This window comes from Sparus aurata, chromosome 11 (assembly GCF_900880675.1).
Source record: "Sparus aurata chromosome 11, fSpaAur1.1, whole genome shotgun sequence".
Classification (NCBI taxonomy): Eukaryota; Metazoa; Chordata; class Actinopteri; order Spariformes; family Sparidae; genus Sparus; species Sparus aurata.
The window spans coordinates 33,034,667-33,049,428 of record NC_044197.1 but is presented as its reverse complement, the minus strand read 5'-3'; the positions used below and the strand labels follow the sequence as shown (position 1 = coordinate 33,049,428).

The 14,762-nt window shown below is 42.5% G+C and overlaps 1 protein-coding gene across 1 annotated transcript; it reads left to right on the top strand.

Annotated features, from left to right (window-relative positions):
- Positions 1-1,616: 1,616 nt before the first annotated feature.
- On the top strand, positions 1,617-12,816 carry ddx10 (DEAD (Asp-Glu-Ala-Asp) box polypeptide 10). Its single transcript, XM_030432864.1, has 2 exons — positions 1,617-3,073; positions 10,758-12,816. The coding sequence occupies exons 1-2, from the start codon at positions 1,724-1,726 to the stop codon at positions 11,907-11,909; spliced, it is 2,502 nt and encodes an 833-aa protein (XP_030288724.1). The 5' UTR covers positions 1,617-1,723; the 3' UTR covers positions 11,910-12,816.
- The last annotated feature ends 1,946 nt before the right edge of the window (positions 12,817-14,762 follow it).

Genomic DNA, 14,762 nt, shown 5'->3' with positions numbered 1-14,762 from the left:
ATCCCCGGTCGTCTGCATGCAACAGAGCAGCAGTTCCACTGCTCTATTCCCTCAGCCTACATGTTTTGGTTGACTAATATTTTGTACATCTCAGATTGAATAATTTCTGAAGGAGATTAATATGAGAAAAAGGCCAGCAAAGTTCCCATAGCTTTAGGTAAGAAAACTGATCGCAGTCGTTGTTGATTGTAATCAAACATTAATGGAATTTCAATTTCCTCCACTTCTTCCCAGACGAGGAAGGCAAACACCGCAACCTCAGCCAGGTCACGTCACGTCTACGGGAAGAGAGAGTGTCCGACTTCATAGCAGCGTTTGTATCCCCGCCCCTGCTGTCGCCAGCAGATCTCGCTGATTCAGTCAGGCAGCAGGAGGTCAACTTGAACGCGCCTTATAGTTAGAGACGCCAACACCCGCCTTACGTTGCTTCTGATTGGTTTATATTGCGTGGTGCCTTCCGTGGTTGGTTAGATTTAGGCCCAAAGGACTGATTGATTGGTCTGGGATTGGTTATCTCGGTCAGTCAATCAGAGTTAGTCGAACTACGGCAATCCGCGAGGACCAAAGTTTATTATCGTAAAAAAATATATATATAGAGTATTGAATGGGGAAATGTAAGCGTGAGAAATGTCAAGTGTGGCGTGTGGTGTGAGAATGGGTCAAATTGCGTGACTGTCACACTCAAAGCGTGACGCTTGGCAGCTCTGACGAATGTAACGAGTAACTTAACTAGTAATGTAACTAATTACTTTCTTCAGGGAGTAATCACGTAATGTAAGGCATAACTATTTTTGAGAGTAATGTGTAATGTGTCATACAGTACTTTTTTGAGTAACAAGCCCCAACACTGATCAGCATTGGAAAAGAGAGCAAGTTTTTAAAATTAAGAGCAGCACTTAAGCAACCCTCTGTTATATAATGGCAATTAAATTGGCCTACCTTGTTTTATAGACCATGTGTCTTAGAAAAAGGGTGTGGTCCTTACAATTCATATACTTGCTTAATACTGAAGTGAGAGAAGTTACATACCTAGCAAACCTCTAATGAAAATATTTGTTTTGGAATTGTTCTCATACAGAGAAATTCTGATCAGACATCCTAGAGTTCGTCCAAACATATTTCATGACAGGTTTTTCTTTTTGTTTCAAGGATTTTTTCTTTGGTGTGTTTTATTGCTAAATACCACAACTGCAATGCAAACATCACCCTTAGGGAATGAACTTGGTGATAAACTCTATAAAATGTTCAGATAACTGTAAAGACTTGTGACCTTACAGGACTGATACTGAACTGACATTAAAGCTGGGACATCACGATTATTCCACATACACTGCACCAATTTCTTGTGTTTTTAATGGCCTTGAATGCATACACACCGTCCTTTTCCAACTTTGCAGTCCAAAACTAATCATGTGTGATATTTTTTAAATTTGGGAAACAGAATACAAAATACATGTTAGCTACATCTGCACACCTGATTTGTCATTTCAAAAAATGAATTTAATTGGAGAGGTTCTTAAATGTTATTTGGTTTTTTGTATGTAATTGCCACGATTTCTAATAAAGTATTGTGTTAAAAAAAAAAAAAAAAGAAGCCGTGTCGCTTGTGAAACGTCATGACGACGTCATCGTAATGCGACGACGAGTGACTCCACGTTGTTTGTGAAAAAGGTGGCACTTAGATGTTTTCAACTCAATATCATTTCTCTGTTTGTCGTAAACCATGGACAAAAAATGCTCTAACTCCTTCGGGAAGACTCATAAACCCGCGAGGATGAAAGACGACACCGACCCTGTCAAAAACTTCGAGAAATGGAAGAAAAAATACAACAAGACGAAAGAGCGAGTGAAACGAGAGAGGACACAGAGGAAGAAACCCGAGTGGCAGGTCGAACGGGAGTACATCGAAAGGCTTGTTAGCAGGTACGCCGATATAAATATCAAGGACGCTGTCAAGTTTTCAGACTTCCCCATCTCAAAGAAAACCTTGTTAGGTTTGCAGGAGGCTCAGTATAGACAGCCCACGGAGATTCAGCGGCAGACCATAGGCTTCGCTTTGCGAGGTAAAGATGTCCTCGGCGCGGCAAAGACTGGCTCTGGTAAGACTTTAGCTTTTCTCATACCGGTGCTGGAGTGTCTGTACCGCCAGCAGTGGAGCTCTGTAGACGGCCTCGGTGCTCTAATTATATCCCCGACCAGAGAACTCGCCTACCAGATCTTTGAAGTCCTCCGCAAGGTGGGCAAGAACCACGAGTTCTCCGCCGGGCTCGTCATCGGCGGTAAAGACCTCAAGAGCGAATCGGAGAAGATCCACCATACCAATATTGTCATCTGCACCCCAGGCCGGCTGCTCCAGCACATGGACGAGACAGCCACCTTCCACGCCTCTAGCCTCCACATGCTAGTCCTGGATGAGGCGGACCGCATCCTTGACATGGGCTTCGCGGATACACTCAACGCCATCGTGGAAAATCTTCCAAAGTCCCGACAGACGCTGCTGTTCTCCGCCACGCAGACCAAGTCGGTTAAAGACCTGGCCCGGCTGAGCCTCAAAGACCCAGAGTATGTGTGGGTTCACGAGAAGGCCAAGTTCAGCACTCCCGCCACGCTCGAACAGAGCTATGTAGTGTGTGAGCTCCACCATAAGGTTAACATGCTCTACTCGTTCATCAGGAACCACCTAAAGAAGAAGATCATCGTCTTCTTTGCCTGCTGCAAAGAGGTGCAGTACCTTTTCAGGGTCCTTTGTCGCCTCAGACCTGGCATGCCCATCTTGGCTCTGCATGGCAAGCAGCAGCAGATGAAGAGAGTGGAGGTTTACAGTGACTTCCTCAGAAAGCAGAACGCTGTGCTCCTCGCCACTGACATAGCCGCCAGAGGCCTGGACTTCCCTGCGGTCAACTGGGTGCTGCAGTTTGACTGTCCGGAAGATGCAGACACGTACATCCATAGGGTGGGCCGGACCGCCAGGTACAAGGAGGGGGGGGAGGCTCTGCTGTTGCTGCTCCCCTCAGAGGAGAAGGGCATGGTCAGCCAGCTGCAGGAAAAGAAGGTTCCCATAAATAAGATCCAGGTTAGACCCACACATCCACAGCATCACAATATACACACAGTGAGCAGAAAAATAGATGGTGTACAGCGTAATAAAATCCACCACAGAATAGTACTGTACAGCTCAACCCTTGGCTGCATTTATTGTTGTTGTTGTTGTATTGGATTGCAGCATTCATTTTATGTTTAACTCACAGTTTAAAAGCAAGCACACAGGAAAATGAACAAGACAACAGGCGTCAAATCTAATGCTGCAGCTAACCACTATTTCCATCGTTGATTAATCTGGCAATTATTGTCACCATTATTGATGGAATCAGAGAATTTTGAGGGATGTTTTTTCCACTTTTAAAAACAATCATTCAAGCAACTTAATTATCAAAATAATTGGCAATTAACTGGCCTCTGCGTTCTGCGCATGCAACACAGTCCCCTGCACCGGACAGTGACCCGCAAGTCGTCCATGGCAATAAATAAGCATGAGGGACGTCATGCATCTCATTTGTACTAAAAGTGAAGCGTGGAGTACATACAAAATGCACAGCGCTGAAAAGTGATCAATGTTTTCACCGTTTGTGTGCAACTTGTTTGCTGCTTCTTAACTTGCTTGGTATGTGATGTAACAGGTCAACTGGATGACAGTTTAAATGGCAGATTTTGTGTTAGTAAAATTGGGCAAGTTATTTTACATATTGTTAGTATTACTTTTGGAAATCCCAAATGAAGTTATGTAAACAATATTTGTTATTAGCATTGAATTCTCCCTTTGACTATAACAGAAACAGAAAAAATGGGGGTTTTCTGTAATGTTTAAAAACATAATCCTGAGAGTTGTTGGCATGTAATGTTAAATATCTAGTAACTAGGCAGTGTTTCCCCCAGGATGGAGTTGTAGCAGTGGAGGTGAGTGTTCGCCCACGTGCAAAAGCAAAGCGCTAAGTGCACCCTGCCAGGAGGTTTCTATGTGTCTGTCGCCACCAGAGGGGCTCTGTAGGCTTAAGTACATAACTTACTTATGTAAATTTGTGCACAGTAATGAGCAGGGGAAATGTCTGTCTAGCTTACATATGAGGTGTCTCAAGCTTTAGGAAAATATACTTTTATTAAACACAATAAAAGTGTAATCTTTAAAACAATTATGGACAATAATTTCACCAAAAATATATTAACAACCATGTACAGTAAAATCACATAACACAAATACTAGAACAATCCAAAAGGTCTGTGCCTCTGTGAAGTAATCTGTCAGTAACTTGAGATTGACAGCTTTCGCGCATCACAGTGGCCCTCGCGCATAGTAATGCTGCGTTCGAGACAGAAGGAATTTTCTGACCTCCTACTAGCAAAGTACACTGGAATAGAGCCCTGCGTGGGACTGTTTTCTTCATCCCGCTCCTGCCCGCTCCCGCTGAATTTCTGACCATTACCGCCCGCTCCCGCAATGTGTATGTGCACTCCCGCCTGCACCTGCAAAACTCTGAGCATTTATGCCCGCACAATAATAGAGATGCATTGATTTTGTGTCTTCTCCTGTCCCGCAGGAGAAAACACGTCATTTTATAGGCTATTAATAAAGAGACTAGTGGGGTTGATTTGTATCGTTTCCCTGGGCTGCATGTCTTTTGACGCACTGGTCAGGAATAGCGCTCCTATTTCGTTGTTTTCATTTAGTTTTTAATGAAATAAAGGCTGTTTCATATTCTATTCTCCTAAGGTCTTAAGGTCTCTTTTCTAAGACAGACCTGAGTAAGAAACAATAATGAGAACACAATCAGCAGACAGACAACGGTACACAATAAATTTAAATATCACTTTGTTTTATCAAAACTTTGCATCATCACATGGCACATGTACTCCTGTCGCTCCCGCAGTGTTTGTTTTAGCCGCCCGTTCCCGCCCGCAGCAAAGTTCAAACCGCCCGCGAGATTTGGGTTGGGTCCCGCGGGACCTGGCGGGACACAATCCCAATGCAGCCTTCTACACTGGAACGCCACTCAAAGTCGGGGTCCTTACTTGTGAACTCGGTAAAAATCCATCTACCCCGAATGATAATCCTGAATCCGTGATCAGTGTTGCTGGCTTCATGGTTGACAGCTACCTGTTGCTTGTTAAAATCTTTGTGCTGACATTATCAAGTTAACTCAAAGTTTCGCATTGCACTTTCTCCAAACCTATCTGGATGAATGTAGCGAAGGAGACCGCTTGCAAAGTTTCTTTGACAGAGACAATGATAGTTGCCAAGCATAATATGACGATAGAACCCTGGATACTGGCAGCTGAAATTGTTAAATTTAAGTTCATTATTCGAACAGCTGTAAGAAATGGCAAAACAGGCTTCATAGTCTCTATAGGTGGCCCACTGTGGTTCGGGATTTATTCTCATAAATAGTTCACACAGGTGTGGGATTGAACTGGATATGAAGCATCCATAGCGCAAAATGATATAACATTAGTTTATAAAGAGACAAGACTGAGCCCACTATCCACTTCTCCTCTCTCCTCGTTTAAAAATAAAAAATAAAAAATCAGCAGCGGCGGTCATATTTCGGCAGTGGCAGTCCGCCACTGCTAGGTGCATATAGGGGAAACACTGCTAGGAGCAACTAGCTGTCACAATACATATCGCCACCTACTGTTGTGGAGTGTAGATCTCTATGCTGACATTTTCCCCAACAAGCACCTGTGCTCCTAAAGTAAAATATCTGGGAGCACAAAGACATATATGGGAGCACAAAAATATTGACAGTGTTTGATTTCATTTTTTTCAATATCAGGCAGAACAAAACAATTTCTTAAATTGACAGTGATTTCATTAATTTAAATTTCATTTTGTATCCAATGTGTACTAAACCCAAAGGGTGTCAGTTGTCCAAGTGCATATTAATATTCATATAGAATAGAGGAAGCACTAAAATACAATAAAAAGAGGTGTGTCTTATTTGGCCCACTTAGGAACACAATTTGATTCTGGTTTGGAGTCACTTGGTCACATGACATGGAAGCTTTTGAGACTGGCTGCGGTGGAGAGGAGGACACTGAAAAAACTGTTATCCATCATGGATAATCCTCTCCACCATCTCCAACTCACACTGGTCAGATAGCGGAGCACCTTCTCCAGAGGGCTGCTTCAGCTATATATATATATATATACATACATACATACATACATACATACATACACACACACACACACACACACACACACACACACACACACACACACACACACACACACACACACACACACATATCTTGCTTTCTATTTATATTATGTACAGAGTGTTTTTTTGCAGACCCACTGCTGCTGTGACAAAATAATTTCCCAGTCTTGGATCAATAAAGTAATTCTATTCTAATATTCATATAAAATAGAGGAAGCCCTCAAATGCGATAGAAAGAGGTGTGTCTTACTCTTTCAGTTTACTAATACAATCTTCTGCTGGTTTGTATTAATATAAGTAATGTATATAAATATAAGTAATGTATATAAATATAAGTAATTTAATGACTTGGACTTTCTTTTACTGTCATTGGAGTTACACTTTACAGTGCAATGGGAACAAAATTTTGTTTCAATGGCTCAGGATAGTGCAGGATTAAAAAAAACAACACCATGTAAATTTCAGACTTTGGAAAGCAGGATGGAGGGAAGCAGTGTTCTCCATGGATTTGCCTCCAGCCAGGCTGTCAAATCAGATCAAATCAGTTTTATTTATATAGCCCAAAATCACAATCACATTGCCTCAATGGGCTTTACAATCTGTACAGTGAACAACATCCTTTGTCCTGAGGCCGTCGATTCGAGTGAGGAAGAACTTCACATGTTGATCAGAAAAAAAAGACCCTTTTAACAGGGTAAAAAAAAAAAAAACAATGGAAGAATACTCGGGAAGAGCCACAGAGGAGGGATCCCTGTTCCAGGACAGACAGACATGCAATAGATGTCACGTGTACAGAAAAGAGCGACAAATCAGTTTACAAGTTACATTAACAGAAAGTCTGATGCAAGATGTAATTAAAGTGAGTAGATCCAGGAGACGACTGAGCTGGACGAGGCATCAACAAGTGGTGCCTGAGCCACACAACCTCCTGTCCACCATGGTGACCTGGAAGAGGGCAGAGATTAACAGCCTGGAAGAGGGCAGGCCACACAAAATAATTAGTAATAAACAGAGAGAGGCATCAAGATTTACAGAAAATATAGATATGAGGAGATAGTGAAACAGAGGAGAGCAATGATCCAGCAGAGCCCACGGTGTGACGATCTAGATTGGTCAGTATTTCAAGGCAGCAGGAGCCCAGAAACGGTAGATGGTCCCAGGGGGCCGTGGTCCATCAGAAGGGAGCCTGAATGAAACGGGGGGGGGGGGGGGGAGAAAGAGAAGGAGGAAAGAGAGAAGAGGAGGAGGAGGAGGAGGAGGAGGAGGAAGCAGCTATAGGGAGTGTAGAGAGTGACACAAGCCTCTTTCACACTGCCGTTTGCATGCTGGGATCCTGCGCCAATTCTCCGCACCCGCCTCTGTGTTAAAGTTTTAGATGCGGAGAGGGGGGGAAATTTCGCTCCGGCGCTGATCCGCTTCTGGAGGTAGTATCAGGGCTGCATTATTGGTGAGCCGTCCCAGTGTGAACAGATAATCCGGAGGCGCGGAGGGGGGCCGTCAGTCACCGCGACCGTGTCAGCCCTCCTGACCGAGACTTCATGGAACTTTTCCCCAGAGAACAGCCTCCATCCCCGCCAGTGAGGGAGTCAGACAGCGTTCTGTTTACTGATGGTGATTATGTTAATTATGTAATTTAGCGCTAAAAACTTAACTTTGTCACTTTCCAGGATGTTTGGTGGGTCAGGATCTCAATCACTACACATTTTAACAGCATCCATATGATTGTAAACTGATGCGGGTTTAGATTGACAGGGGAAACACCACCGTCATCAACATGATGTGTGCCGTCATGACTGCCTGTTTATTTTATGTGCTCTGAGAAAATGTGCTCTGACAAAGCACAAACATCACTAAAACTAGAACCACAAGTTTATGTAATGCTGTTTACTCGTTAACAATATGTTAGTTGACATATGAAATATGTTATACTGATTTAAATATTTACCATTGCCTTGATTTGCTGAGCCTATCGGTGTGAATAAATATACTCGATTAGTTTGGCTCATTGTGAAATTACCTGGGCTTTGGTTTTGTGGTAACATGCAGGTGTAACCTTTTCTGTTAAGTGGCTGCATGACGGGAGCTTATATTCTGGCTCCAGTGTCTTCAACAGGTGACCTTAACCCGGTGTTGTCAACAACAGAATAATGCCATAGATCCTTACCGATAAAAGCTCCCACAGATTGGGTTATTCTCTCCCCTTTCTCCGAGTTGTGTGGCAGAGTTGGCAGCGTGGCATCAGTTCTTGGCTGGACTGGGTCTGCTGTCTCTTTGGCAGCCACTATTGTTGACGGTAGCCTCTCCAGGTGAAAACGGCTAATGTGGTTTCTCAAGTTAGCGGTATTCCCGAGGTAATAGATTTTTGTGTGACACACTTTACACCCCGCGTGTGCCTTACCAGTTCACACTTGTCAGTGTCTTCATTAAATCTAAAATGTTTCCAGACGGCTGCTTTTAAAATTCTAGGTGAATTTCTAATGACTTTTTCCTCAGCCGTGTTGCATAACGAATGAGTGGACGTCAATCAGATGAGACGCATTTACCGTAGTTACTGTAAACTGGCGGAAAGAGTAGAACAGAAAGAGGGTGGAAAGGCCGTACTCATACTGGCGCGGCCCGAAAATCAACAAGTTACCTTAATAGGCTATAATAGATTATGGCGTGTCACTGCATCGATGCATAATCGTCCACATCCGCATCGCGATGCATCATTCAAACGATTAATTTCCACACCCCTAATCAGAATGCTGTTTGTTGACATCAGCTCAGCATTCAACACAATAACAGTCATTAACTGTTGAAGGAATTAAATGGTTTTGAATTCAAAAATCAATGTTTTGCAGTGAAGGCACCTGGAACTGCACCCATCGACCTCCAAACACTGGTCAGACCACACGCCCCAGTGCGGGCTCTACGCTCCACTACATCAGCTGGCCGGCTGGTACCGCCATCGCTGAGAGACAAACAAAAACAAAGCCCACTCAGCAAAGTTGCGACTCCTCTCTGTTATGGTGCCTCAGTGCTGGAATGAACTCCTGACCAATGTCAGGACTAGGGTTGTATACCGAGGACCGTTTTGGTACCGGCTCCTAATTGGGTCAGTACCAGGGTACCGTTAAGATTCTGGACGGTTTACTGTTATCGGTACTTTTTTTCTGATGATTTTTTTATCGGTTTTTGAACGTCTACCCAACTGTAATTACTGCAACTTAACAACAAACTCCGTGACTTGACGTCGCAGAAACGAAACTGGGTGCCGCTGCCAGGGTGCTGCAGTCTTTAGCAATAGCCGGGCTGTTAACGTTCTCGCTTTGTTATAGCAATCAAACACTCTCTTTTAGCTTCATACTATGCTCGCTCCAAGTGTTTGGTGACGTTGCTTACCCCGAATTTCCACTGGATACTATCCGCTGCGTTACAGCTCCGATCCGGTTTTGCTCCGCTGTCCACCGTCCAGTAACCCCCACCGGTTGCACTTTGAGTAGACCACGGCGCGGTACGGTAGACAGCTGGTTTTGCGAAGCTGAAGAGTTTCCGCAATAATCACATAATCACTCGCGACCATAGTTATGTGTTATAAAAACAACACGAAGTGTTCCGGACAGAAGGATTAGTAGAAGAGCTTGTGTTTGACTCTTTTTTTTGAGATTTGTGTTCTGGTGTCAACGCGGAGTGTTTTATTTTGAAAAGTAACTGGATGTTATATTGTTATTTTGCTGCTTGACTCCCTGCCTGCTCGGTGCTGAATTCAGCTGAACTGCTGCGTCATGCTATCTGTTCTGGAGTATGTTATTGCATAGCTTCTGTTCTGTTGAAGATTTATTATTACCTTGTTGTAATAAAAAGAGGTTGAATCTTTTAACATCTTGTTTTTTTACATAAAATTACATGTTGTAGTATTGATAAGAGTATCGATAAGTATCAGTTCTGATAAGGAGTATCGGTATCGATAAAATCCCAACGGTATACATCCCTAGTCAGGACAGCAGAATCACTTGCCACCTTCCACAAAAGACTCAAGACTCATTTGTTCAAACTTCACCATGACCCCACATAGCATGACTCCCTCGCAATGTGAGCGGAGGGGAGATTCTCACCATGCTGCATGTATTAAAGAGATCTGATATATCAGACAGTCTTAAATTCTTTGGAGAATTAGCAACTCTCTACCTCAAAAAGGAGAATTTCACTTGCAATGTCTCTGTTACATGGTGGTTAATCTCTTACTTGGCTCGAAGATTTAGAGAGCTCCGGACATAATTGTCTTTCCAATTGCAATCAGTTTTGTTCTTCTTCTCTGAATTAGCTGCTTATTGCTGCTAGTTGCTTTTTAAATCCCCTGGTTTTGGGTCGCACACACAACAGGTCATCACATTTTCACACCCTTGCCCCTGCATGCCAGCTCACTCTTTTTACACAAACATGGATACAGAACAGCAAGGGAAAATAACTGTACAACATTCCTGCCTGGAATAGGTTGCTGGTTTGATTGACGAATAATGGGCTGTAGAAAACATCTATAATCATTTTATTGTCTAATTCCAGGTGAATGCAGAAAAACTGCAGAATGTCAAGCAGAAGCTGGAGGCCTTCCTTGCTCAGGAGAAGGAACAGAAGGAGCGAGCTCAGAGGTGTTTTGTATCCTACCTGCGCTCAGTCTACCTGATGAAGAACAAAGAGGTGTTCGATGTCTTTAAACTTCAGATTGAGGAGTATGCACTTTCTCTGGGCCTCGCTGTGGCTCCGAGGGTGCGCTTCTTAAATAAAGCTCAAGCACTGAGAGCTGAGAAAGGACAAAGAGAGGAGCAGTCCGAAGAAGAGGAGGAGTTTCGGAGCTTTAAGGCCCGGCTGAGAGGCGAAGATTCGCATGGGGAAAGTCAGAGCTCCAAGTCAGAAGATTCAGCTAATGAGGAGGAAAATGACAACAAAAATCTGGTGGATGAACCCAAGACACCACTTCTTGGTGTAGAGGATGAGGATGATCTAAGAGACTTGGATCTGCTGACAGTCAAAAGAAGGGATGTCTTCAATCTGACAGAAGAACAGGAGAGTCTAGAGGAACCTGCTACAACCTTCAAAAATAAAATGGGGAAGGATACAAAGTTCAAAGAAGCCAAAAAGGTCCTCAAAAGAAACTTCAAAGTCAACACCAAAGTGTCTTTCAATGAACAGGGAGAGGGTGTGCAGCTGTGGCCACCAGTCCAATGTGCAGTGACGGGTGAGGGGGAAGAAGAAGAGGAGGAGGTGTCAGGTATCAACGTGGAGAAGGCCAGGGAGAGGCTGAAACGCGAGGACCAAGAGTTTGACAAGCCAGAGTACAGCCGTAAAGTGAAAGCCAAACACAGAGAGGAGAGGCTGAAAGCGAAGGCAGCCAGGAGGGAGGCAAGCAAGAAGTATGGAGAGAAATCTGAAGAGGAGGACGAGGTGGTGGCATACCTGACAAATCACAGCGAAGACGAGTTTGACCCCAGCACCCTGCCGGATCCTGACAAACTGCACTCCGAGGATGATGAGGATCAGATGAGGTCCGCTAAACGACAACACATCAATGAAAGCAGTGATGAACAAGAGGAGCACACAGCAGAGAAGAGGAAGAAAGTGAGACATCTGTACGATGAGCACACAGCCCTTGACACAGGTCTCTCTCTGGCTGAGGATGAGCAGTTAGTCCTACATTTGCTAGGAGGACGGAGGTAAACAAAAAAGAGAGGAGATGAAGGATTCATAGAGGGTTTACAGACATAATGAAGTTATCAGTTAAAGTGAAATTGTAACCTCAAAGTTCAGTGAGAACAATGTGAGCAGACAAATTCAATTCTACCAATTTTTTGAGACTGGAATGTGTTCACATTGGAAAAGTGACTAATGTAAAGGGGTACTCCAGCATTTTAATGTTGTATCCCCATAGTTTGGAGGACATGCCATGCCCATAATTTGTAAATAAAAAAAAAAAAGAAAAAAATATATTTGGATTTTGTAGCATATCTTGCCAAAAAAGAGTAAATCTGAAAATATTGGCCCTATGTGAATCGACATGTGGAGTTGTATTTCTGTTTTTTCTTGTCAAAGAATTGGACAGGAAATTTGATCACGGCTCACATGTTAACAGGAGTTAACATCTGTGCTGTGAGATTGGTTTTATTGATGTTTAGGTGATGACCGACGCTTTAGAGTACAGCTACAATGCATCATAAAAGAGCTGCATGTTTGTTTAACACAAGGGAAACTAGGCACATCAACTCTAAACTATATTAATAATGAGCCTGCTGAAGAAGAGACGCTAATTATTTTAGAGCTGATGTCAAGCAGAGCTTTCATCATATCCAGGAGATGATGTCAGTAAGTTTGAGGAAAAATAGAGCCTTAAAATTGGAGGTAACAGCACTGATCTGTAACCTGCAATATTGTCAAATTAGGGGTATCAGCTTCAGATACATGTGAGGATGAAACGGTTCTTACTCACTGAATCACTAAATGAAATGAATATATAATTTCATGGTTTTTTGAAGATTGTCAAATGAGTCAAATATATTTCTGATGCCTGGACAGTTGGTAAACATGTATGTTTTTATTAGTTAATGTAATAAAATGTCTACCACTTTAACTTATGTGTGGTCTGTTGTGTTTGAAAATAATAAAAAATAAAAAGAGAAATTTTAATCCCTTGGCCCTGTTGCCTCACAGCAAGTTGGTCAGGGGCTCATTTCTTGGCTGGTGTCTGGCCTTTCTGAGTAGAGTTTGCATGTTTTTGAGGCCTAGAGCTGGGCCAGGCACCCAAATGATAATGGGCATTACATTTCATTAATAGAGTGACCATGACCCTATTCATAATAATGATCATAAGTGATTCTTAGTATCGTGAAATCTGAAGATGTGAGAGAGGGTTAGGGTTGGTCACACCTGTTCTTTGGACAACCATTTCTTTCATGAGAATGTGAGACATCCTCACAAAGATGTCCTCACACCCTCTCACAGAGTCTTTTAATATTGCTCCTTTGGTGCTTGTAGAGATTCTTTGTTGAAAATATTCCAACAAGCTCCAAGACTGACTTCAAATAAACCCATTTCTAATCCCCAGGTTTTAGTGTGTTTATTTAACTCTGGTTCACTAAGAAAATGTATTTTACTTATTTATTTATTTTTTTCAGAAAAATAGGAAGAATTTACAAAAGAAAAAGTCAAAGAATATTTTGTAATATTTTATCTTGTTAAAAGTAATGCTCATCAGCTGTGGTCAGCTCTAACAATATTATCATATGCAACACATTCAAACCTGCATACGCACTCAAGTTCACTGAAAGAAAACACAGAAATGTACAAAGTGCAGTAAACACCACATTTTATACAGTTCAATGTTTGTACCCCTATGGCAATCCAATATTTATCCAATAATGAATATTGTTATTTTCTATAATTTAATAAACAAGCTGTTCTCAGAGGACAATAAGGTCCCAGAACACAGCAGCAGGGCCGTTTCTGTCTTTTTGGGGGCCCTATGCAAGATGCTGTTTGGGGGCCCCTATTTTGTCAAACTACGATGGATAGATTCCTAACCCTTTTGGATGATCCATAAAGATGCAACAATCTATTACATTTTAAGAGGAAAAAACAGGCTAGAGTTGTGAAAGCCTAAAATCAAACATCTTAAGTTGACCCACACTAGTAAGTTGAACTGATAGAAAATGATAATACAAGGTAAACAATAGGGATCCTTGAAAGGTCAATAGATGAAACTGATGGAGTGTTCCTCAAATTTAATTTTATTTTAGGTTGACATTAAACATATAACATACATACACCCAAAACTAAAGTTAAAGTTGTAGAGAAAATAAGATTACTTAGAAAAGAAAATCACAATGAGCCAGCATCATATCAATATGTAAATAATAAAAACAAAAAAACTAACAAGAATAATACTGTGAGGTAGTAAGGAACCTTTCAAATGTAACACAAGCCCTTCAGGACCAACACAATAAACCAGCATACAATAAAAATGCAACAATGAAAACAAACCAACAATAAAAACAATACTTTAAAGGAACCATACAGAACAAATAACACAATCACACCACTTTGTGATGATTATCAGTATCATCTGAGTCTTGTGTTTTAAGCAGATCTACCCTAAACCCCACCTCAAAATTTCTGCTTCCTTGCCAGCATATGAGAGCTGCTTGTCAATCTCTGGTGCTGAAGGCGGCAGTGCTGCTTCCTGTTCTGCAGCTCCAAATTAGAGATGCACCGATCGATCGGCAACCGATCGCAATCAGCCGATAATGCCCCTATCGGTTTTGATCGGAGTTCTCAAAATAGATCACATCAGGCCGATCAGATGACGTTTAAGTATAAAGACAGTGCATTAACTGCATGCAGGGAGGGAATTTCATGGCCGCCGTTGCCCCGCACTTTGGCCTTGATGCCCCGTGAAAAAATCGTGCGGCCACAGTGGCCTCTGTGCCCCTGGCCCGGTCAGCGTAGCGAGCTTGCCTTTAATTACAGCCACCTGAGTGCACAGTAGTCACTCACAGTAACTTCAGTGAGTTCGCGGTT

Bases quoted from the DNA above. Each gene is read 5' to 3' on its own strand.
- ddx10 (XM_030432864.1), top strand. From the start codon at position 1,724: ATGGACAAAAAATGCTCTAACTCCTTCGGGAAGACTCATAAACCCGCG. The intron at 3,074-10,757 runs GTTAGACCCACA...GTCTAATTCCAG, and splicing joins TTCCCATAAATAAGATCCAG to GTGAATGCAGAAAAACTGCA.